The sequence below is a fragment of the Lissotriton vulgaris genome, chromosome 1_2 (genome assembly GCF_964263255.1).
Source record: "Lissotriton vulgaris chromosome 1_2, aLisVul1.2, whole genome shotgun sequence".
Classification (NCBI taxonomy): domain Eukaryota; kingdom Metazoa; phylum Chordata; class Amphibia; order Caudata; family Salamandridae; genus Lissotriton; species Lissotriton vulgaris.
The window spans coordinates 192,969,286-192,996,220 of NC_141686.1; the positions used below are offsets into that span (position 1 = coordinate 192,969,286).

The following is a 26,935-nucleotide window of genomic DNA, read 5'->3' on the forward strand; positions in this document are numbered from 1 at the left end:
AGGCGTTAAGGGTGTTAACGGGGGGAGGATGGTCAGCTGATGGTAGGGTGGGTTGCCTTCCGGGTTGGTTGTCAAAGCTGTTGTGGATGTCAGCAATCTTGTTGTGGAAAAAAGAGGCTAGGGAATCGCAGAGGGTTTGAGAGGGGGTGATGTCGTTGGAGTTGGCCGAGGGGTTGGAAAATTCCTTGACGATGTTGAAAAGTTCCTTGCTGTTGTGGGCGTTGTTGTCAAGTCGATCTTTGAATGCTGTTTTCTTGGCTTTTCGGATCAGTTGGTGGTGAGTACGGATGGCGCTTTTGAAGGCGTCCTTGTTGCTGGTGGATGGGTCTTTTTTCCAGGCCTTTTCAAGGGAGCGGCACAGTTTCTTGGATTTCTTGAGGTCGTCGTTGAACCATGAGGCCTTCTTGAAGCCAAGTTTGTGTTGACGTTTTTTCAGTGGTGCTAAGGTGTCGGCGGTGTTGGATAACCAAACGGTGAGGTTGGAGGCGGCTTCGTTGGCGTTAGAAGAGAGGGCTGGGGAGGATTGAAGGAGTGATGTGGAGATCTGCTCTGTGGTGATTTTGTTCCAGTTTCTTTGCAGAGTTGGTTGGGGGTGGTTGATGGGTTTCGGCTTGTTGTAGATGAAGTGAACGCAGCTGTGGTCAGTCCAGAGGAGATCCGTAGTGTGGCTGAAGGAGACATGGTTGCTGGAGGTGAAGATGGGGTCGAGAGTGTGACCTGCGATGTGGGTGGGGGAAGTGACCAGTTGTTTAAGTCCGAGGTTGGCGAGATTGTCCAAGAGGGTGGCGGTGTTGCGGTCGTTGATCTTTTCAAGGTGGAAGTTGAGGTCTCCCAGAAGGATGTAGTCTTTGGAGGGGAGCGCGTGTGGAGTGATGAAGTCCGTGATGTCTTCACTGAATTTTGCGCGTGGTCCAGGTGGTCTGTAGAGGAGGGTGCCTCTGAGTGTGGTCTTGGGGTCGATGTGGATCTGGAAGTGAAGGTGTTCGGAGTTGGCGAGGTTGGCGTCAGAGCTGGTTGAGATGCGGATTGATTTCTTATGGACGATAGCGATTCCACCTCCTGTATGGTCGGTGCGGTCCTTGTGTGTGATCTTATAGTCATCAGGGATAGCGATGGCGATGTCAGGGGCGGAGGAAGCGTTCATCCATGTTTCCGTTAGGAAGGCGACGTCAGGAGAGATGGTGTCAAGTAGGTTCCAAAGGTCAATGGCGTGCCTGTGGACCGAGCGGGTGTTGAGAAGGATGCATTCTAGGTGGTTGGGGTCGGGAATCTGTGGTGTGGTCGTAGCGGAGATGTTGTCGGTGCCGCTAAATTTGCAGGAGAAGCAGGAGAACGGTCCATGGGTGCGTCCAGGAGCGGCTTGGACGCAGTTGGGGGCGCGACCGGGGTCAAGGGCTAGGAGGGTGGCGGCATCATAGGTAATGCGGGAGGGCTGTGGAGCGCGAGGGGCAGGGGGTCTGGCGCTGGGCGCGGTCCAGGCGCGGACGGGCGTAGACGGGCTTACCTTTGGCGCACCTTCGGCGCGGGTTGGGCGCGGTCGCTGCGCGTGAACGCTGCGCGCGGAGGAAACTGTCATAAATGGATGGTGGAGGGAGAGGGGCGAGGGAGGGTCCGATGGGAGGCGGGTGCGTGGTGGAGGGGGCGGGCTCAGGGCAAGACAACAACAACAGCACAGCAAATGGCGGCTGCAACGCGAGGGCAGACCGGGTTGGGGGAGATGCGGAGGTAATTGGCAAAGGTATATTTTAACACAACACACAGTGAACAAATACAATAACAATTGAGCGCACAAGCAGGCAGGCAGGCACGTTAAAGCGCTAAGTGAGGCCAGCGGCGCTATGCAGGCTAGCGTGCAGATACAATGGAGCAAGCAGCTTCAGGTGATAGGAAAGCTCACCAGCGTAGAGCACACGATATCAGGCAGCTTTGAGAAGGAGGCAGCGAGGGCAGAAGGGAGCGACCGTTCCCAACGTAGTTGAGGCGGTCACAGCGCTAGAGTGGACAGGGGTGAGCCAATACTCTAAGTGGGAGGGAGGGTCCGATGGGAGTTCCAGTTCCAGCCCGAACTACCAAGCCATGTCTTTCCTAGACCGGAATCAAGCATCCAAGGACCGGTTTCTGGCTATCAGCCTTCTTCAGCCTGGATAGCTTGACTCCAGTGATGTGGAGAGCCCGGGACTCACGTCTGAGCATACCCAGCCCACTCGGGGTGAAAATTGCAAAAAACACAGTTGATGGACAGAATGCAGAACAATGTCTTACATTCACCCCAGTACAAAGATCTGGGCCTAAATCCATCGTTTTTTTGCTCTCCACACCACCCTAGGTCAGACAATGGCTATATGCAAATCAGCCTTGACCCTGTGCCTCATGGGAACAGTCCAGCCCAAACTACCAAGCCATGTCTTTCCTAGACCGGAATCAAGCGTCAAAGGACCGGTTTCTGGCTATCAGCCTTCTTCAGCCTGGATAGCTTGACTCCAGTGATGTGGAGAGCCTGGGACTCAAGTCTGAGCATACCCAGCCCACTCGGGGTGAAAATTGCAAAAAACACAGTTGATGGACAGAATGCAGAATAATGTCTTACATTCACCCCAGTACAAAGATCTGGGCCCAAATCCATTGTTTTTTTGGTCTCCACACCACCCTAGGTCAGACAATGGCTATATGCAAATCAGCCTTGACCCTGTGTCTCATGGGAACAGTCCAGCCCGAACTACCAAGCCATGTCTTTCCTAGACCGGAATCAAGCATCCAAGGACCAGTTTCTGGCTATCAGCCTTCTTCAGCCTGGATAGCTTGACTCCAGTGATGTGGAGAGCCTGGGACTCACGTCTGAGCATACCCAGCCCACTCGGGGTGAAAATTGCAAAAAACACAGTTGATGGACAGAATGCAGAACAATGTCTTACATTCACCCCAGTGCAAAGATCTGGGCCTAAATCCATCGTTTTTTTGCTGTACACACCACCCTAGGTCAGACAATGGCTATATGCAAATCAGCTTTGACCCTGTGCCTCATGGGAACAGTCCAGCCCGAACTAACAAGCCATGTCTTTCCTAGACCGGAATCAAGCATCCAAGGACTGGTTTCTGGCTCTCAGCCTTCTTCAGCCTGGATAGCTTGACTCCAGTGATGTGGAGAGCCTGGGACTCACGTCTGAGCATACCCAGCCCACTCGGGGTGAAATTGCAAAAAACACAGTTGATGGACAGAATGCAGAACAATGTCTTACATTCACCCCAGTACAAAGATCTGAGCCTAAATCCATCGTTTTTTTGCTCTCCACACTACCCTAGGTCAGACAATGGCTATATGCAAATCAGCCTTGACCCTGTGCCTCATGGGAACAGTCCAGCCCGAACTACCAAGCCATGTCTTTCCTAGACCGGAATCAAGCATCCAAGGACCGGTTTCTGGTTATCAGCCTTCTTCAGCCTGGATAGCTTGACTCCAGTGATGTGGAGAGCCTGGGACTTACGTCTGAGCATACCCAGCCCACTCGGGGTGAAAATTGCAAAAAACACAGTTGATGGACAGAATGCAGAACAATGTCTTACATTCACCCCAGTACAAAGATCTGGGCCTAAATCCATTGTTTTTTTGCTCTCCACACCACCTTAGGTCAGACAATGGCTATATGCCAAGGAGGCATTCATCCATGTCTCTGTCAGGAAGGCGATGTCCGGGGAGGATGAATCAAGCCGGTCCCAGAGGTCTACGGCGTGCTTGTGGACTGAGCGGTTGTTGAGTAGTATGTATCTGAGGTGGTTGTGTTCTGCTTTGGTGGGGTGGGCAGGACGTGTAGGTATGCGCTGGCAGGTGTAGCTGCAGTTACAGCACAACACATATTTTAAAGGGGAAAACACGAATGCTTTACCACCGTTCAGCTGTGGCATTTTCCAGACTCATAAATCTGGCAATATTTGACCGAACCAAAAAAAGGAAGACCAGGACAAAAGTGATATCCTTTCTGACAGTAATACAACCAATAGAACCAAGAAGTAGTTATCCCATTACCATAGAAACTCAGTGACCCCACCACCTAATCCACAAAAATGACCCTAAACTGTAAGCATCATCAATGTGGCCAGACATTAATGGACATTAATGCCCCCAGGAAGGTTATGCTGGACTTTGCTGATGTATGGGCGGAAACTGCATTAAAAAAAAAGAAATTTGCAATTCCTCCTAACCTGTGCAATGTAGTAAGAATGGTGGCCCAAACCAGCCTCCAAGCTCATAAGCAAAGTTAGGCGACCATGTGGGCAGATAGTGGAAACACCTAAATAGTATGAAGAATCCCTTCCTTGCCCTTGGGTAAGGCAGGAGATGAGTGTGCATTCAAACCACCCTCAAAACCCTTGGACAATGACGTTGAGGAGTGCACACAACAGAGCACGCCATAGCTGGCCAGCTCAAAGGAAAATAGACAATCCAGCCAATCAGATGCGTGCTATTTATTTTGAAATGTTAAGACGTATACAGCGGCGGACTGGGAAAGCAAACTGGCCCTGGCGATTAAGTCGGACCAGCCGTGGGGGGTGGGGGCATGGAAAACACTGCTGCTGCTTTTGGTAGAAGGGAACGATATTGCATCACTGCGGCAAATCCAGGCCCCAGTGTCAAAAACGGCCCCCTACTGGTCCAAAACAGGCCCCCACCCTTCCGGGCCATCGGTAAGACGCACGGTTCCTACTACGCCCAGTCTAGCCCTAGACGTATCTACCGTACTGAAACTTGTTTAATGGCAGCGCATTGCCTGTCTTATTTTCGAAATAGTTGATTGAAAACACACCAACTAATAGAGGACGCCAAAATGGAAGCAAGGGCTACCTTCTTGTCAAATAAGTTGCATTTTCATGAATATGTTTTATTTATTTTCATAGTTACAGTTATCCATGGAAATCTCGGGTTTTCGATCCGAAAATTACTTATTATGGGACTTCTCTAATAACATTAACCCACCACCCCTCTGCCCCCTTTCCTGCAATAAACTGTCAGGTGTGGTTAGGGCTGGCTTTAGGGCGGTAAAAGTGGTGCAGTTGCGAGGGGGGCGGGCACTGACCTTGGGGGGATGCTGTATTTAGCAATAACTTACAATTTAAAAGCACCTTCTGCAGAGTACCTTGTGTCCAGCTTTCAGGCAGCAATAAAAATGCCAAAATAATTCTTGTGATTGATGCTCCAGATAGAGAGAGAATTCAGACTTTGTCTAGTGCATATATGGCAATAGACTGGAGCCAGGAGAGACTCCCGATTTTTTAAGACAAAAATGGTTTTATTTTGTCTATCTCCTACCTAAAATGACCTATAATTATTTAAAAGGTAAGGTTTAGGTCTGACAAAAGGTTTGTTTTGCTAGGTGGAAATGGCAGTTCCAAAACTTAACTACAGGCTACAGTTGGATGCCTGAGACACGTTTAAAGTGCTATTTTAATGGTTGGTACAATGAATACTGCAGGCCCTCTAGTAGCATTTAATGTACAGGAGAGATAAGACACTCCATTCATAGCCATGTTCACAAAGCTGAACCCCTCCCCGAATGTAATCTCTGGAAGCCAAAATCCTAATGGGTAGCCTTGGTAGAGGAGCGAGTTTCCCATATCTACCGAACCCTCATAATAAACACTCCTGGTTTGTTTAACCACCTCAGGACCCAGTGGGAGGGTTGGGTAGGACCCTTAGAAGAGGAAGACTGGCACGATGCCCTAATGGCCCCTGTGAGCTAACCATCTCCTCCAAACTGCAATTAATATGAACATATTACCTCTACACAGCCTATCTCCCCCACCTTGTGCCTACACAGGGCAGGTCTTTGCTCCGACTCCGCCTGCACATGGTACACAGCCACTTCGGCAAATTTCTTTCATATGGTATGGTCCTGTGCAAGAATACAATTATGCCTTGCTGAGGTGCTGGGATGGGCAGTACTCCTTTCCAGCCTTCGGATCCTTCTTGGGGTATTTGAGGGTACGGTTGGCACTAGGGCTGAAAGGGCCTTTCTGAGTACGACCGTCCTCATTGCAAAGCTTGATGTTGCAGCAAAATGGCAGAGTCTCTCCTCTCCTACTCTTGCACAGTGGCATCATGGGATGTATTGGTGTGCCCAACAGGAACGAGTGGTGTTTGAGGTGAGGGGCTTCCCCCGAAAGCATGATCATATGTAAGGGAAATGGCTCAACTTTTTTCCTACTGTCCTCAAGTTACCACACTTGGGAAACCAACCATCATTTGTTTGCATTTGCTCTGGTTGTCATGGTTGCAATATGAACCTGTTATATACTATGTACTATATCTCTGCCATGTCTATTGTTGGCCACTCCGTGGCCGATTAAACCTATTAAAATTGTTTATTAAAAAAAAGAGAGAAAGATAGGCCTTACAGCATTGAAAAACGACTTTACCAGTTTTGCCCTACCAGGAAATGTAAAACTTAAAAAACATGACCTACTTTATTAACACAATAATCTGTGCTCTATGATCATTTAGGGCCTACCTTAGTGATGGCTTATAATTATTTAAAAGGGACGGTTTAGATCTGACAAAAGGTTTGTTTGGCTAGGTGGAAATGACAGTTCCAAAACTTAACTACAGGCTACAGTGGGATGCCTGAGACACGTTTTAAAGTGCTATTTTAATGGTTGGTACAATGAGTACTGCAGGCCCACTAGTAGCATTTAATGTACAGGCCCTGGGTACTTGTAGTACAATAACTAGGACTGACAAGTAAATTAAATTTACCAGCCAGATATCTGTCATTGGACTAAGTTTGAAGTATTGACCCCAAGCATTTTAGTACTGGTTAACAGTAATAAAGTACACAGATTGATAGTACTACAATGGACGCCAGACGCTCCTTTTCTGCTCCTTCTCTATCTTTTCTGCTTCTTTTCTGAGCCTTTTCTGCTCCTTTTCTGCTAATACTCTATCTTCTTCTTCTTCTTTTCCGAGTGTTTTCTGCTCCTATTCTATTATTTTATGATCTCGTTCTGCTCCTTGTTTTCTATTGTTTTCTGCTTCTTTTCTGAGAGTTTTCTGATCCTATTTTTCTTCCTTCTGGTTGTTTCTTGGCCTTTCCTCTGCCTGCTGTCAGCCCACTTTCTGCTGTTTCTCACCTCCTGCAGTTTCCCTCGTCACACCACCCAGTGCCCCATCTCCCCCCAGGACCTACTTAATAGAGGCCACAGTGCCAATGGAAATCTTATCTGTGCCTGTACCACACCCAGCCCACTCCGTCTTGGAAGATCTAGCCTTACGTCTTATTGATTTCGAAAAGGCAATGGACAAGGTGGACTTGGGCTACCTTCAAAGGGTACTGACCTCTGCCGGCCTCTGTCCACTTTTCTGGAACATGGTTGGTGTCCTCTACTCTCACCCCTTTTCTCGTGTGCACTTGGAGTTCTATTGGACTCCTCCATAAACCGGGGTAAAAGACAGGGTTGCCCACTATCTACTCTCTTTTTTGCCCTAGCAATGGAACCCCTGGCCCAACTTACCCACAGAGATTCGCTATACAAAGGGTGGAGGTGGAACCATAAAGACTGCATCGCCATTTACTCTGATGATGTTCTCTTATACTTGGCAGACCCAGCAAGGATTAGCCCTCAATGACTCCAGTTGCTTGTGGCTTTTGAGATGAATCCTTCCAAGTCTGTGCTGGTCCCCCTGGTAACCTCGAGGGACTGCTTTGACTGGAATTCATCCATTCTCCTTCACAGACTGAGCTTTAAATATTTGGTCGGGTTGGTGGTGTTGCACCCAGAACTCACCTGGGCGCGCAACTTGCAATTGCTCCTCAAAAAGGTGAAGGCAGACCTAACGAAATGACAAAGTCTCCCTCTTAACGTAATGGGCGGTATAGCACTGTACAAGATGATGATACTGCCCCACTTCCTCTCCATTTTTTAAAACCTGCCTCTTCAGATCACTAGGTCATGGCTCAGGGGGCTAGAGAGATATGCACAGACCTTATTATGGCAGGGGTCGCAGCCCCTGTTGGCATTCGCTCACTGCCAACGAAGCCCCTTCGATGATGGCTTAGGCATGTCCAACCTTTACCTCTTTTATGTCCCCTATCACTTTCTCATTGTCCATGACTGGTTCAATGGGGGGTGGTCAGAACCTGCTTTTAAACTGGAGATCTCCCTATTAGGTTTCTCTGCTCTGCAGACATTGCTTTTTGGCTCCCTGGTCCCCTCCGATATGCCTTGGGTTAAACAGGCAGTATTTCAAGCCTGGCAGGCCGAACTGCGTCACGTGCAATGGGACGGTAAACTTACACAAAAAAAAATCTCTATGGCACTGCACCTGGCTGAAGCAGGTGACAGTCCTCAGTGGCTTCAAAACATGGGATGCCTTTGGGATTTCCCAATTAGATTTGGGGACAAACCTTCAAGAGTTATACATCCTCTCCCATACCCAATTCTATAGGTATCTTCAGATAAGACACTCCATTCATAGCCATGTTCACAAAGCTGAACCCCTCCCCGAATGTAATCTCTAGAAGCCAAAATCCTAATGGGTAGCCTTGGTAGAGGGGGGAGTTTCCCATATCTACCGAACCCTCATAATAAACACTCCTGGTTTGTTTAACCACCTCAGGACCCAGTGGGAGGGTTGGGTAGGACCCTTAGAAGAGGAAGACTGGCACGATGCCCTAATGGCCCCTGTGAGCTCACCATCTCCTCCAAACTGCAATTAATATGAACATATTACCTCTACGCAGCCTATCTCCCCCACCTTGTGCCTACACAGGGCAGGTCTTTGCTCCGACTCCGCCTGCACATGGTACACAGCCACTTCGGCAGATTTCTTTCATATGGTATGGTCCTGTGCGAGAATACAATTATGCCTTGCTGAGGTGCTGGGATGGGCAGTACTCCTTTCCAGCCTTCGGATCCTTCTTGGGGTATTTGAGGGTACGGTTGGCACTAGGGCTGAAAGGGCCTTTCTGAGTACGACCATCCTCATTGCAAAGCTTGATGTTGCAGCAAAATGGCAGAGTCTCTCCTCTCCTACTCTTGCACAGTGGCATCATGGGATGTATAGGTGTGCCCAACAGGAACGAGTGGTGTTTGAGGTGAGGGGCTTCCCCCGAAAGCATGATCATATGTAAGGGAAGTGGCTCAACTTTTTTCCTACTGTCCTCAAGTCACCACACTTGGGAAACCAACCATCATTTGTTTGCATTTGCTCTGGTTGTCATGGTTGCAATATGAACCTGTTATATACTATGTACTATATCTCTGCCATGTCTATTGTTGGCCACTCCGTGGTCGATTAAACCTATTAAAATTGTTTATTAAAAAAAAGAGAGAAAGATAGGCCTTACAGCATTGAAAAACGACTTTACTACCAGGAAATGTAAAACTTAAAAAACATGACCTACTCTATTAACACAATAATCTGTGTTCTATGATCATTTAGGGCCTACCTTAGGAATGGCTTATAATTATTTAAAAGGGAAGGTTTAGATCTGACAAAAGGTTTGTTTTGCTAGGTGGAAATGACAGTTCCAAAACTTAACTACAGGCTACAGTGGGATGCCTGAGACACGTTTTAAAGTGTTTTAATGGTTGGTACAATGAGTACTGCAGGCCCACTAGTAGCATTTAATGTACAGGCCCTGGGTACTTGTAGTACAATAACTAGGACTGACAAGTAAATTAAATTTACCAGCCAGATATCTGTCATTGGACTAAGTTTGAAGTATTGACCACAAGCATTTTAGTATTGGTTAACAGTATTAAAGTACACAGATTGATAAACGCCAATAAAAAAGAGTTCAACAAACAAAGGGAGAGAAGGCAAAATGTTTGGGGTGACGCTGCTGAGAGGGCAAGGTCCAAAATAGTTAAATAAATAAATAATGTGAAAATAAGTATGCCGGTTTAAAAGTTCTGCTATTGAAGTTGAACACTACTCTGATTGAGTACTTTGATGTCATGCAAGCAATATTGCAAAATAAATAAGATCAGCTTTTTCTCATGAATAATGTGTTGATACTATCAACATTTCATTAAAAAAAATCTGGGATCACAAAACTTGATTTATGAGAAGGCTTAGACAACAGGTGAACACAGTTCACAGCTTTACGTTTCTTCAGCTGGTTAGTTGATTTAATTATTCTACAGCTTTCAGATTTTAAATCCAGTCCTTTTCTAGCTGTGAATTTGAAAATATAACAGGAATCTGCTTACCATTCTGTATGTACCAGGAACCAATGTAGTCTTCGTTGCCAAGATTGTCAGGTAGGCCTTCACCAAATGGCATAATTGACATTTTAGATCCATCGGAATTCATATACTCTCCCTCCTTCATGCATAAAAAAGGCATGGTGATGAATCAAAAACATTGTAGCTAAAGAAGTGTAATAATGAATTGCACAAGTTAACACAAACTTGATTGTAATATATTACAGTGAACTCAGCAAATTGAGTAAGTACATTTCACTGAGAAGTTTCAAATATACATGCCCGTCTGTTTATGCCATAAATACGTTTGATACGTTTAGTTGCATTGAGTTTTATTATAGGCTTATTTCTTAAGTTCACTAACCATGTCAACAAGACCTTTGGGCAATGACCCAGATTTTAACATTGAAGGCCTCATTGTTACTAAATAGGTAAAAACCTACAAAATCCATTTTACGTCCAAAGACAGAGAAAGATCAAGTACCAAGTGCCAGAGAGATTGTGCTTTTTATGGAGATGAGTCCTGATGAGCTGAGGTATGACGGAAAGTCTACCAGAATATTGAGATTTAAAAATGTGCATGACAAATTTCCATTACCAGAATATTGTAATGGTCATGAGAGAATAACTATACTTAACTTCATGTATATGTACCTAGCCAATATATCTATCTTGAGAATAGGGAGACTTCAGGTTAACAAAAGTAAATGAACAATTCTATCTCAGGCCAGAAGGCTTCAGATTACGCTTTATCTTTCTTCACTTTAATCAAAGCAGCCATTTTAACAAAGTAATAAACATACAACATTTTCCAAAAGTCCAGGTAATTGGAGAAACAAACCACAGACAAGCCCAGTTCATGACAGGCCATTGACCAATCCGTGTCCAGGATCAAGCATTTAGCGTCCTGTTTCTAGACTGATGCAGGAATACCGTTGGGGCCAGGGGCTCCGTCAGCTCTGCTTTTATGGATCAATTTGATGATCCATGTGGTCGTGAAGGTTAGAGCGTATTGTAGAATTTGAGCTTTTGCCTTCTCACACTTCTGTCCTCAGAGTTTTGCCGGCTGTCGCTGATTCGTAAATTAAGGCATTTTGTTGAATCAATCTACAATAAAATGTGTGGGGTCCAATCAGAGAAGTACGAAATCCTACAAAATCTTAAACATACTACTTTTGGTATTCACAGAAGGAGTTTAGTAGTAGTAAAGTTAGGACTACTAACTTCACTACTACTAACTTGAGACAAATTCCTAAACTTACTACTTTTGGTATTCACAGAAGGCATTTAGTAGTAGTAAACTTACACTAGCAATTTACGATCCCATGCGGAGGCGGTTGATCATGATCCAAAACTCTTTTGGGTGTTTGGTATGACAGACCAGGAAAAGTTAAATCGGAAGCGATTCTCAGTATTTTTGTTTTGCTTGCCCAATTTGTTTGTTGCTATGTGTGTGTGTTTTTAAGCGTGTGCGTGTTTGCATAGGTATGTGAACGAGAAAAAGAAATAGAGAGAGAGAAAGTGAGAGAGATAAATGTTTTGCGTACATGTTTATGAGAAAGAAAGAATACAATTAAAAGCATGAAAGGGCGATTGGGAGAGCAATGCAGGGCAAGCAATCCAAAGAGCCGTAGTACATAGTAATAGTACGTCACGCTTTTAATCTAAAGTGATGATATACAATAAAGGTTCATACGAGAGAAGAGGGATGCCTCATGTTGCTTTTAAGAAAAGATCTGTCTTAAGCAAAATAATTTTATGTCAGATGTAAAGCATTCTGGTTGCATACAACAGTCACAATTTGCAACCATTTTTATGACCAGAAACGTATTTTGCAAACTGATCCATCTACTAATTAATAGGTGCACAAAATAAAGAATTGGAGTGGGTTGCAAATGGACCTACCTCATTAATATTTATAAGGTAGGTTGCAAATTTCAGCTCCCTGCCAGTGGTGGTTTGCAAGGGTCAGCATACCACCAAGCAGCCCGATATCCTTAAAGGAAATATGGATGCTTTAATATGGGAGGCAGTAACTTTTCACTTGCTTGTGAACAGAATTGCAGTTGCAAACCATTGATACATATGGTATGGATTCACAATTTGTAAGGGACATGCACAACATGCCTCTCTCAAATGAAGAATGGGTAACCAGTAACAACCCATTATAGGAGTTGATAAAACCTAGTCTTAAAATGGGTCAAGTCTTTCAGAAAAACCCTTTTGTGCTTGCAAACATTTCAACTTTGGGGATTCAAGTGTATGAGATCGCAACATAAGTTAGCTTATCTGGTATTTGTACCAGGAGTGGTCATGCCTTTCTGCATGAGAACCTTGATCAAAGAGGCTATTGAATAATGCAGGTATATTTGTATTCTAATGAATGGATACAAAACAGGCTGTCTAAGGAGAGAGTGAACTTGTAGACCAATATTTTAAATTATCAATAGGAATGAAGTGTCAAGCATAAAGTAGAAAACTTTATATGAAATGCATGTGAAATAGGCAGAAAGATTGGCACCCACCAGACTAACATCCATATGAAGAAGTATGAAAGTCACTCACCTTGAAGCTGTCGTGTACTCCTATCCAGTAGGCGCTTTTGTTGTAGGGATTCACTGGTTTCCCCATCAGAACAAATACAAAATGATTTTCTTCTTCGCTGTGAATGGAGGCCAAGTGAGAATTGTGGCAGAGACAGGTTGACTTGAAGAGACAAACAAAATGTATATCAGTTTAGACATTGGGGATGGCGAATGATAGTTCTTGACAGTGATCTTCAACATTCAGCCAAAAAGACAGATGCGCTGCATTGAGTGAGAGAAGAAGCAGCACCATATTGATGAAGATATGGTGCTCGCCTCCAAAAGCGCAGATGAACCTGTTGGCAGCCAAACCCTGCATATTCACTTTCACATCATAATGCAAAGCTCTGTGTGAAATGTCTAACATGTATTTTGTACTGAAAGGGTACTCCTACAGTACAAAATGCTATCCTTAGACATACTTTGCATATGTGCCATATAGTACAACCAACACAGACATTTTTAAAAGTTTTGAGAAAAAAATGATTCTTCTACTTTGTATCAAAAGCCATGAGTGGTTGTGTGGGAATGCTCATGTGTCAGTCATAGGACACCTCTTTAATTCAAAGTAGTTCAAAGCTTTGTTTCATATTTCTTTTAGGCAAATGTTCAGCCCAAAATACATTTTGCACTGACAAGTAAATACCACATCAACACTTTACCCTTGTGTGCTTCACTTTTCGTTACTTTGCACTGATACAAAGTGACATATTAATAGCCTACACAACATCACCTTTAAGGACAAAGTCTTTGCAGTAAAGATGTGGTAGCGGATAACCCCATGTAAACATATCATAATGATACAAGAGGGCTGGAGTTTCATCTTAAATATAGGGAGATGGTATGTGCATTAGTAGACAGTCCAGAAGAACTCTTCCAATGCTTAACAATGATTTTATATAGCTTCTGTGATTTTCAATATCTAACAAATCACAAAGATGCTCAGGAGGTACACTCATAAAATGGTTGGACCAGTGATGCAAATTTATAAAGTTCAAGGTAGGGCGGTGGCCTGGTACGGGGCAGAAATCTGGGGCCATTGGACATCTGACCCTCTATCCAAGAATGAGAATTCTTTTGCCAGGCAACTCTTAGGTCTTCCCAAAAGTACACCACTTACGCCACTACAAGTGGATCTTGGGGTCGGCCCGATTGCAGAGGAAGTTGCTCTCAGACCCCTCTTACAATGGCAACATTTATGGAGTACCCCAGAGTTACCAGTTTTTACAGAAGAGCTGAAGGAAGTGCTAAATTTACAGGGCGCTAGTAAAATCCCATGGCTGGTCTATAATAAGAATTCTCTAGAAGCAATGGGGTTGGGCGACGTATGGGCTAATGCTGAAGGAAGTTGCCTGTCAATATCCAGGAAGGCCCTGTCAAAGATCTTTAGGTAATACAGATAAAGAGGTATCCTGTGCCTGTTAAATTGACTGCAACCTTCCTAGAGGCTAAAGAGCAATATAGGTTAGAACCTGCCCTTGATGTCATCCAGCCAAAAAACTCTATCTACAATTTAGGCACGGAGTATTGCCATTACGTGCCTTTACAAACAACTGGGGAGGCATTCTGACTCGGGCTGACCGGTCTGCCATAATATATCGGAGACGGTTCAACATGTATTATTCTTTTGCCCGGCATACAAGAAGGAGAGACACTGCTGGTTACTACAGTTATGTAGAAACCTCAGAACAATTTACTGTGCAGAGGCCTACAGGATACTAAAATATGATACTAGCATGCCTATTGTGTACTCAGTCTCTTGATTTTTATTTTCTATGTGGTGTGAACGTCGAGCCATTTTAAAGTTAGGCCTTGCCTAATTCGATCATTTTAACCCATTTCTGTGATTACTAATTTCTTCCAAACTCATGTTTTTCACATTTTAATGTTGAAATGTGTATTTTTATATATTTATTATATTTAGGAACTTTTATTCGGAATTACATTGTAATGCACGTGCACTTTATATCTAAGAAAATTAATTGCATGAATTGTGCTGTATTTTTTAATTGTGCTTTTATGGCCTCAAATGCCGAAAAATAAGAATTCTTTGACTTGACTTGAATATTTCTTTTACGGAAATATTCAGCCCAAAATACATTTTGCACTGACAAGTAAATACCACATCAACACTTTTCCCTCTTGTGCTTCACTTTTGGTTACTTTGCACTGGTACAAAGTGACATATTAATAGCCTACACAACATCACCTTTTAGGACAAAGCCTTTGCAGTGAAGATATTGAAGAGGATAACCACATGTAAACATATCATAATGGCACAAGAGGTCTGGAGTTTCTTCTTAAACATATGCATGTGAATTAGTAGACAGTCCAGAAAAACTCTTTCAATACTTAACACTGATTTTATATATTGTTTCTGTGATTTTCAATATCTAACAAATCACAAAAAGTGGAGCTCGCACATTGCAAAATGCACAACCATTGTGTAACAATACTGATAGCTACTGGGTTTTATTGATAAGAGATTACAAAATGCAAGATTACTATTCCATCTTAACTCATGTTACTATAAAATGTAGTTAAAGCGGACAGGAATGTGCTTTGCAAACCTTGCCATGGAGAAAGTGACAGGGCTTATTATTTATAGTATGCCTGCCACCAGGGTGATGGGTGGCATGAGGCTGGGATTTGCAGAGAACTAAGGGGCATATTAGCAACAACTTGCGATAATTATCGCATACCGCGCTTAGCACAATTTTTTTTATCGCCTCCTGTCGCTGGATTTAATCCAGCTATAGCGCAGAATCCCATCTATAACGTGAGATTTCCAATTATAAAAATCCTATTGCTAAGGAAAATCTTGCTAATAGGCAGGTGGGGACTTAGCCGTAGAATCTACCTCCCATTGACTAATATGGCTAAGTCAGGTTTTTTCAAGGTGTAAAATCCTGGTGCTAATCACGGTTAGCGCTCGCTTTTTTATCGCGTCGCGGGTATTGCTATTAGGCGATAGCTGTGTTAGCAACTGCTTTCAGTCGCTACCAGTTTGGGTAGGCCCACTTTGCATGTCATTAGCGATAAATATCCCGAACCAGTCGATATCACCTGGAAGCTGCCGCTACCTGCTGTTAGCGACAGCTTGGTAATTGGGCGATAAAAAAGACACCGCTTTATTGGCAAAAAGTGCTAATGAAGCCCTTGCTAATACCCCCCTAATTTCTTGCCCACACTGAAGTTGGTGTTGGCAAGAATAAACCATCAACAAATAAAGAAAAAGAAAAACTGAAATGTAGGCTATGAATCCTCGTTTCTCCTCAAATATTCCTCTTTGGAAGAGTATTTGCAGCACCAGCTTCCAAGATCTAAGCAGTGGGTGTTGTTATCAATAGTGCAGCAGGTGTCTGGCACCGTGGCCCAGCTGTGGCTGTATTTGACTTCCCAACTGAGGCACAGTCTCCATTGTGCAGCAGCTGTCTGGCACCGCAACCCAGTTGTGGCTTTATTTGACTGCCCAACTGAGGCACTGTCTCCATTTTACTTCCTTTAAATAAGGGTTATGATTCTCTTGCTATGCCACTGGTCTCAAGAGACAATCCTTCCCATCTCAGATGCTGACCCTTTCCATGCATATTTTGGTTAAATTGGGCACTTTTAACCTAGATGTGCAGAGCCACGACGCATGTAAGACTCGCGTCTTGGTAGGTATCATGCCAGATTGCATGGCGCCTCAACAAGGAATGCATTCAGCTAGAGTGCAAAGCGCACATGCTGGCCAAGATGGAGAGCTCTTCACTAGATCTACCTTACATGCAAGTGCAGCACAGCAACAGAAAGCCACCTGTTGCTATTGACATAAAAAGAGATTCATTCCGTTGACGAGTGTGCATGTTTGTTGCAGGAAATTCCTAAGATTGCCTGGGTGTGGGACTCTTGCATGTGTGAACAGTGAACAAATTCCAGATAGATGAGTTACCTGCACACTGTGAGTTGGTTCCATGAAAGGTGGATTATACCTGAACGTACCGGCCAGAGTGACATGAGCATTGGTAGCCACCGTATTCAGTGTATGCCTGTGCTTACAGCTTATAATACTCCATCAAGGTGAATACTATGAATGTCCCTATGTATTGTACTTATGTAGAGACATTGCATGAGTGATGATAGGTTGGACAGGAGTACTTTTATGAGCCGTGAGTGCAAAGACATCCCTAGCAGAGTCAACATGATATGAGCGATATGAGATATGTGATTTGAGAAGCCATGTTCTTTCACATGCCTATAAGAGCATTGTCAGATGGTCAGATGATAGGCAAGTTTACTGAGACTACTGAGATTCAAGTACTGCTGTAGGTCAGAACGTTTCCTTGTTGAATGTGTGTAGGAAAGTAGGATCTGCTTCTTATGGTTACCCCCACTTTTTCTTTGATTTTACACTGTTTTGACTAGTCTACCTGTGATCCTGCTAATCAGGACCCCAGTCTATCTGCTTACTCCTTAAAATGTTATGTCATTGTTGCAAAAGTCATCCTGTGCCCTGGGCACCCCCCAAATGTTTGCTGACTGGAACTGGTGGTAACTGACTCTGAATGACCCTGGGCTCTGTTTAACCAGACCCAGGCCAGTGCAAATCTGAAAGGAACACATTAGAATACAGTTAAGACACCCAGCATACACTAGGGTATACTATCGTATGGTGGGGTACCCCTGTAACTGGCATGACCTACACCATAAGCCCCTAGTATATAATAGGGCAAGGGATTGAAACTACCTAGAAGTCCCCAGTATCCTGGGGCAAGGCAGTTTAGAGGCCAGCAGATTTTCTGCACTAGCTTGTGTGCAGTGCTGAAGCCTATGTTCAATTTAATAGGAGCACTGGTTGTCGTGAATGCTTTTAAACAGTAAATTGTGCCCAAACATGACTTTGGTGGTAGGGGCCCTTAAAAATGGAAAACCTACAATGTTTTGGCATATTAGGTATCCCCAGGGTCTCTCTAGGTATCCCAGGGGTTATGGGTCAGTTATCTATAAGGTACACCCTTATAAAATTAGTTTTGATATGCCTGGGTAAAATGAAATTTCACATTTCACTCCCTACATTGTTTTATAGTGCTGCTCAAATTCGACTTTGATGCTAGAAGCACTGGGTAAGGAGGATCTGCAATATTTTTGCAGGTTCAGAACACCTGAAGTCTCCCCTAGTTGCACAGGGGGTGGAGGTCCTGTAGAAATTAGGGAACTACTTATAAAATATGTTTCTATAAGCCATGGTGCTAGAAAACTGGCCCAAGTCATTTTCCCCATTGCAAACCCCATGGCCCATAGGTTAAAATGGTAGGAAGTTATTGATTAATAAATATTGAAAGGAAAGGACTATCTGGCCCATTCAAAGACTTTAATTTACAAAAAAAGGGGGTACTGTTCCAAATAGAGAGAGGAGAAGGGAAAGGAGCATCTTAGGTCGCGGACCCGGTGTAGAGAGTGAGGGGTAGAGATGGACAAGACATATCTTGTCTCTTGTTGCCCTCACACACCCCAAAGGATGTCATGCTTCATCATCGGCCGGTTGCTCATCGTCTGGCCGGCGGTGCAATGCCCTACGGGTCCCCCGAAGGGTCGCTTTAGCGGAGATCTTTTGAGACAACTGCCGTATGGTGCATGTGGGTGTGTGGGTGGAGTCCTAAGAATAGGGTGTAATCGTGCGTGCAGTGAGTTTTAAAAAATACCTAAGGGTATACCTAGAGAGTCTTTAATGAACAGGTACCCTTGGTACAGTAACATAACCCGTAGGTTTTGTGTTACCACAATAAGCGTAATATGCCTTGGTAACTGATTAGGTCGACATGTTTCACGCCATCATTGGTCCAAAGCATCCCCGGCGTTTCTTCAGGACCAAGGGAATAGTGAAGCACGATAGTGAAAAGTGGAAGATGGGTAGCATTAGCCCTCTAAATGTTCTCGGGGGCGGGGGTGGGGTGGTTGGATTAGGAGTCGCCACTAGATCCTAAATGGTTAAGATACTTGCTAAACACCTCCCCAAGTATACAAAACCTAAAGAGATCAGGTCCTTCAATGATACCAAGTGAAACCGAATCAGATGTAAGTGAAAGAGAACAGAGAGCAGCAACAATAACACAAACAAAAAAACATCTTTTTTAGGGGAGATGCAAATTCTGTATCAAGATCAACAGAATCCAAAAACAACAGGAAGAGGTTGAGGCAGAGGATATATCAGGGGCCGCGGAAGGGGTCAAACAGCAAACAGAGACCAAAGCGCAAAACCCGAAGAGGAAGAAAAACAAAGATAACCATTGCACAACAGAACCACAGTGAGGAAATAGACACTGATGAGAAAGTTCAAATGGAACATAATCTGATCATAAATGTGTCCATTTACAATCTATCCACAACAGAACAAAAACTGCTGAATAAAGGTCTTAAATTTTGTCCAGACAAGCATCAGGACAGTGTTGAAACGCGGATAGACATGTATAAATATATTCGCAAATTAAAGCTCAAGAAATTTTTCGCAAAAAAAACATCACAAACAATAGAGGCAATAACAGAGGAACACATAGATCCGCCCAATGAGCAACAGGGCCTTGTCATTGCCGAAATACCCTGTTGGAGAACAGCACAGGAACTGGCCCATGAAACAGAGCTAATTGAAATTACTGATACTCAGGTATTAGCAGACATGGGAATCCAATCAAACATCCATCCAAGAACGGAATTCAAACAGAAGTCAAAATTGTGTCCGATTCTTCACCCAGGCAATCGTATCGATGCTTTTCATGATCTAGTGGTTGCGGAATTGGAAACTATGAAAAATATAACAATAAAACAAGAAAACTTGTCATGGAATGAACGCCAAGCCTTACAATCACTAAGAGAAAATAAAAACATTGAAATTAAACCTGCCAATAAGGGTGGAAACATCGTAATTATGGACACTAATGACTACATTGAAGAGGCCAATCGACAACTTAATGATACATCAAATTATACCATTGTTGCCAATAATACCATCCTTGAGATGACAAACTAAATCCACAGGCGAATTATGGGATGGTATGAAGAAGGGCTATTAAGCCAAAATGAGGAAAACTTCTTCACAGTTGTCAATCCAATAACTCTGACGATATACTTTTTACCTAAAGTGCACAAAACTCTGCATAAACCACCAGCACATCCAATAATATCCAGCTGTGGATCACTACTTAAAAATATGGCATCGTATGTCGACTTTTTCCTAGCTCCAATAGTTCCTACATTGAGTTCTTACATTAAGGACACTGGAGACTTTTTAAGGATTCTTATGGAAACCAATTGGCAACCCGAAAATGCTGGTGACCATTGACGTTGTTTCTTTGTATACGTCCATAGACCTCGAAATTGGTCTTAATGCCATGGCGTGTTTTCTAAAACAAAGACCTATTGCTGAGCTAAAAAAAACACACAAATGATCATGGACATGATTGAAATCTGTTTAACTAACAATGTATTCACCTTTAACAGCAAATTGTACTCGCAAAAGCGTGGAACAGCCATGGGAGTTTCCTTCTTTCCAAGTTACGTGAATCTCACCGTGGGATGGTGGGAGAGATGAGTGGCTTGGAGAGAGGAAAATGAACCATACACGTCCTATGTAACCTTATGGTTGAGGTTTATAGACGACCTCCTCCTTTTGTGGAAAGGCACCAAATCGAAACTTCTGGAGTACATTGCCATCCTAAATGACAACAAGGTGGGGCTCAAATTCACACACAATATTCAAAAAAAGAACCAGACTTCCTCGACACCAAAGTATACATAAGAGAAGACAAACTGCAAACTACAGTGTTTCAAAAAAAAAAACCTCAACAAATAGCATCCTGCATGGCACCAGTTTCCATCCGGTGGCATTAAAACAAAGCATTCCATATGGAGAATTTCTCCGCATGAAGAGAATCTGCTCAGAAACAGCAGAGAACAAATTCAAAAAAACAAGATCAAGGTTCTCCAGAAGAGGCTATAAACAGAGGGACATTATCCATGGAGAACAGAGAGCTAGATCAAAGAACAGAGCACAAACACCGATTGATAAAAACAAATTCAGTAAACAACAAAATGAGGACAAACCACAATTAGTCCTAACATATTCGAAAGAAAGTTTTCAAATTAAATTAAAAAAACGTTATCAAAATATTGGAATGTGCTCAAAAAAGACCCGAACATTGGAAATCTGATTGGCGATCGTCCATTGATTTCATACAGAAAAGCACCTTCTATCCAGGACACTCTAGTGAACAGTCATTTCACGGTCAAAAAAACAGGAACTTGGCTGCAAAAGAGGCAACGTGGATTTACCAAATGCATGTCATGCAAGGCATGCAAAGTTGGGAGAAACTTGAAATCATTAAAGGATCCAAAGGGACAAACTTTTGAAGTAACATCAAAGATAACATGTGAATCACACTTTGTAGTATACATCCTTGAATACGATTGTAGCAAATGCTACATTGGCTCAACTATGTGTGCTTTAAAAAAAGAATTCTTGAACACATTAGAGCGTTCCTGAATAAAGACACAACCTATGCCATAGCTAAACATCTGATGACTCATAAGAACAAAACATGGCAAAATATGAAATATTCTGGTCTGGCCACAATAGTGGACCATGAAAGGGGAGGGAACAGTCTACAAAAACTCAGACGTCTAGAATCTAAACTTATTATCCGCTTAAAAACAAAAATCCCACAAGGCCTCAATGGGGACGAAGAAATGTATGTACACCTCTAATAAAGATCAATGAGTTATAACGACGAACCGGGAGTAACAAACTGAAACTAATAACGATGTATGTAAGAGCCCCTCAAAGCCTATGTCAGTTTTAAGTTCCATGATGTCGACATAGATTGAGCTGAAGAAAACCTTTAAAGAGAGGAACTACTAAAAATAGAGGACTAACACAAAAAACTTTTTTGCAATGTTCAAAAAGAAAATATGAACTTTGAACCTATGACCGAAAACCGTGATTGAATTTGTGCAAGAATTATGTTAATAGCCAGTACATAACAGATTAGAACCCAGTACATGATTTAGTAAAAATAAATTGTTGTTCAGTAGTATCATTTTGTATCTAGGTATGCCACTATTAAAGGAGACAGTGAGTACAATCCGCATGTATCAACTATACAAGCCCTTAGCTTGGATTTTGTAAATCGCCCTTAAATAATTAAGTGGTGAATTTGAAAGGCACTCAGCCATATAATTATAGTACTCGAACTATAATTACTTGAGAGACATCACCTTGCTCTAAGGAGCAGAACTATGCTCTACGTACTTTAAACCACTCAGGTTGACAAATATGCGGTTGGAAAAATGTCCAAATTACTGGTGACGACCTTGATAAAAGTAAATCTTTCTAAAAACTACTATGCCCACAATGCTTCTTAACGGTAACAGTAGTGACATAGTATAAATAACAAGAAACAAATGTAGGACTTGTAAAACTACCGAGAACAGGGACTGTTGAAGTCCGAAACGCGTAGGAGGGTCATGAAGATGCTGGGTCAATAAAATTGACTGTTGAAATTTCCAGAAAGAGTGCGGCGTCCTTTGTTCAAAGGTTTGCTTAAACAATATATATATAAATATATATATATATCAAAGCTCCAAGGTTCCCATCTGTTGGAGACGCACTCTGACATCAACTGCAGTAACCTTCATGAGGTAAAAGCCGGATCGGCGAGCGGATCCAGTTTACAGCATGCCTGTCGATTCACGCTGGACGCGTTTCGTGCTCATTGCACTCTTCGGCGGCGCGACAGTCATTTTGGCATAAATGTAAATGTAAATTGTTAAGTGTATAGCGCACTACTCACCCTCAAGGGTCTCAAGGCGCTTGTACGAATACCGCTGTGGAACCCGTACTGGCTTTTTTCTGTGAGGCGTCCACTCCTGGGCACCCCCAAGGTGAAGGCCAGGCATCCTTTAGCATTGTGGGGGCTGTTGTGGAGATTAAGCAAGCTATTGCCCAGAGTTGCAGAGTGGGACTCTATGATTAGAATAGGCACCAAGGCGAGAATTATCAGGTCCGTGGAATTTTGAGCCCAAGACCCGCTGAGGCGGGGAATTGAACCCTGGTCCCGGGCTAGACCTCTGCATCAGGGTCTGCCACTCTAACCATTGAGCCACTCTTCTCCGCATAGAGGCCACACCTCCCACTTAAAGATATGAGCCCTCCAATGGGCGACTCAAATGAGTCTGCGTTGGTTTGTGGGTCTTGTAGTGTGTGCTTCAGTTATGTGCCGCTGTCTGAGCTGTTTCAAGCCCACCAATGGGCCTCCACTTGCACATCCGGCTTGTCAATCCTCCATGGATGCCTCCACATTGAGACTCTGTGATTGGGAGCTCCTTGGCCCCAAATTACCGGGTGGTGCATCTCCCGCGGCTGGGAGGCCGCGTATAAATCAAAGCTCCAAGGTTCCCATCTGTTAGAGACGCACTCTGACATCCACTGCAGCAACCTTCATGAAGTAAAAGCCGGATCGGCGAGCGGATCCAGTTTACAGCTAGCCTGTCGATTCACGCCGGATGCTTTTCGTGATCATTGCACTCTTCAGCGGCGCGACAGTAATCTTGGCATAGAGGCCACACCTCCCACTTAAAGATTTGAGCCCTCCAATGGGTGACTCAAATGAGTCTGCGTTGGTTTGTGGGTCTTGTAGTGGGTGCTTCAGATATGTGCCGCTGTCTGAGCTGTTTCAAGCCCACCAATGGGCCTCCACTCGCACATCCGGCTTGTCAATCCTCCATGGATGCCTCCACATTGAGACTCTGTGATTCGGAGTTTCTTGGCCCCAAATTACCGGGTGGTGCATCTCCCGCGGCTGGGAGGCCGCGTATAAATCAAAGCTCCAAGGTTCCCATCTGTTGGAGACGCACTCTGACATCCACTGCAGCAACCTTCATTAGGTAAAAGCCGGATCGGCGAGCGGATCCAGTTTACAGCAAGCCTGTCGATTCACGCCGGACCCGTTTTGTGCTCATTGCACTCTTCAGCGGCGCAACAGTAATTTTGGCATAGAGGCCACACCTCCCACTTAAAGATATGAGCCCTCCAATGGGCGACTCAAATGAGTCTGCGTTGGTTTGTGGGTCTTGTAGTATGTGCTTCAGTTATGTGCCGCTGTCTGAGCCGTTTCAAGCCCACCAATGGGCCTTCACTCGCACATCCGGCTTGTCAGTCCTCCATGGATGCCTCCACATTGAGACTCTGTGATTCGGAGCTCCGTGGCCCCAAATTACCGGGTGGTGCATCTCCCGCGGCTGGGAGGCCGCGTATAAATCAAAGCTCCATGGTTCCCATCTGTTGGAGACGCACGCTGACATCCACTGCAGCAACCTTCATGAGGTAAAAGCCGGATCAGCGAACGGATCCAGTTTACAGCATGCCTGTCCATTCACGCCGGACGCGTTTCATGCTCATTGCACTCTTCACTGGCACGAGAGTCATTTTGGCATAGAGGCCACACCTCCCACTTAAAGATATGAGCCCTCCAATGGGCGACTCAAATGAGTCTGCGTTGGTTTGTGGGTCTTGTAGTGTGTGCTTCAGTTATGTGCCACTGGCTGAGCTGTTTCAAACCCAAAAGGTATACAAAACTGAATAACATGTGCCAGTAATCCTGAACATTCCAAGTGCGAAGAGCGTGAATCACCCCAAGGTCTTAAAAAGAAAAGAAAAGAGAGCTTCTCAGATGCAACATACCTGTTATCATGAGTCATCCGCTCGCATCTAACAAGAAGTTTTCCTTGTTCGGTGACCCGGAAGTAAAATACCTACAACATCGGAATTGAACCCGCTGAATGACTACGAGTGAAAAAAATAAATAAACAAAATACTAATCCTTATTAATACAAAGTATACCGTGAGAAATAGACCCAAACTCATTATGAAGAAGTGGTACAAGTAATGTGAAACTAGAAGAATTAAAATTGTGAAACGATGTGAAAAAGACACTTTGCGCATGCGTTTTAGTCACGCGGAGATGCCGCCGATGTACCGCCACTGTACAAACGGTACAAACATGATGTGAGGTAAAAAAGACGAACAATAGTAATGTCACAGCAAAATAAATATGTACAATTCCAATAAGCCCCTAAATGCACATGTGATATGGAAAAAATGCTCGCACATACAACAACATAAATTGTTAAAATCAAATGTGTAAAAAGAAAGCAACTAAATTCTAAAATCTCATTTAACCCTTTTGGGTAAACAGAGTCAAGTTGATTTATCCAAAATAGTTCACGTTGTAATAGAAAGTTTCTGTTGTCCCTACCTTCTTTGTCAAAGATTAGTTCTAAGACCATAAATCTTAATTGACAATGTTGTGGTTGGCCTCCCAAAAATGTGTCGCCACTGAGGATTTGGTGTTCTTTGTTAGTCTGTTGCTTTTATGTTCGGTAAGACGAACCTTAATCTTACGTTCAGTTATACCAACATACGGTAAGCCACAGGGGCATTTTAATAGATAAACCAAATTGCTGGAATCAAAAGTAGCATTAACACGTAGTTTGATGGGTGTTCCTCTGGAAGGATGCAACACGCTAGATCCCCTAATGATGTTATTGACACAAAAACTATTCTGAAGTCTTTAGAATCAGATCTAACTTGAGGTTGAAAAAGCTAATTCCTGCTTTTACTTTAGCACGGTTGATAGCTTCTTGTAAGATAGATTCGGGTATGCTCTTAGTCTGAATGTATTAATCAGTTGTAACTGTTTTCATGATACATTTCCTCAGTTGATGAAATGCGTTTGATATGTAACAGTTGTGAGTAAGGTAAATGTCTTTTGAGGGATTTTTGATGGAAACTGGAAAAATGAAAAAAAATATTGTGATCAGTGGGCTTGGAAAATACTGTGGTGATCAATTGATTGTTTTTAATGGAGATGTGAACATCTAGATATGAAATAGTGTTTAAGCTCAAATTGTAAGTAAATTGAATACGTTCATCAATGGTGTTCAGCTGTGAAATGTTTGAAACCAATTCAGATTGGTGTCCCTTCCAAATCAAAAACATTTCATCAATATACCTGTAAAAACAACCAAATTCTTAGACCAGTGCTCCTGTGACAAAATGTGATCTAACTCAAACTTGTGCGTAAACAAATTTGCATACGAAGGTGCTGCGCAATTGCCCATGGATGTACCAGGCAGTTGTGTATAATAATCATTATTCCAAATTAAATAACTGTGATATAAAGTGAAGTGCATTAACTCTAACAAAAAATGTTTTTGATCCTCTGGTTTATGGCTGTCTATCAGGAACGACTCTAAGGTCTGAAGGCCCAGGTCATGAGGAATGGAGGTATAGAGTGACTTGACGTCAATGGTACACAGTATAGGGTGCGTTTGTTTATCAATAACTATAGTGCTTATCTTCGTGAGAAAGTCGGTGGTATCCTTTAAGTAAGTCGTCATGTTTTGCACAAGTGATTGCAAGTGTCTATCAATATACTTGCCAGTAGGCTTGTGTATAGAATTCCTAGTGCTTACTGTAGGTATAAAGGGTGGTTTTACTGGACATTTATGGATTTTTGGTATGATATATAAATATGGTACACTGGGATTTTCTTCAATCAAATATCTCTTATCACGTTCAGTAATGGTGCCTCTGTCTAAAGCGTTGTTACAAATTGTTAACAAAACATTAGCAAATTCTCTTGTGGGGTCAGATTCTAATTTCATAACACGTATCCAATACTATGAGAGCACCCCCTTTATCTGCTTTACAAAACATTATGGGCCAGATATCATATCTTTACCGATTCTAAAATACCGAATTTTACCGATTAGGTAATGTAGAAACGGTAAATGATATGTAGATAATTATTCAGTAAATTTTACCGAATCTGTAACATTCGGTAAATACTGATTCGGTATTTACTGAATCGGTGTTCCCCATTTATTCCTATGGGCCTGGAGGCCCATAGGAATGAATGAGAATTACAGATTTGGTAAATTCCGAATCGGTCAAAGAGGGTAGACCTACAAGTGTGGCAGGGTGTCACATTGACACCCCTTTGCACCCCTATATAGCGCATGGATGCATATGTGGCGCACATACATGCCCTAAATTTTTTTTTATTTTTTTGTTATTTACCACCAACTTGTAGTTGGTGGTAAATACTGAATCCTTACAA

General features: G+C 43.3%; 1 protein-coding gene across 1 annotated transcript in view; it reads right to left on the reverse strand.

The window, feature by feature from the left end:
- LOC147734892 (C-type lectin mannose-binding isoform-like) overlaps positions 1–26,935 on the reverse strand; it is a 270,629-nt gene that overhangs the window by 93,547 nt on the left and 150,147 nt on the right. Inside the window, exons 4-5 of the mRNA XM_086953670.1 lie at positions 12,763–12,903; positions 10,204–10,318 (exon numbers count right to left, since the gene is read on the reverse strand). Coding sequence (XP_086809796.1) covers positions 10,204–10,318; positions 12,763–12,903 — 256 coding nt within the window. The remainder of the gene's footprint in view (positions 1–10,203; positions 10,319–12,762; positions 12,904–26,935) is intronic.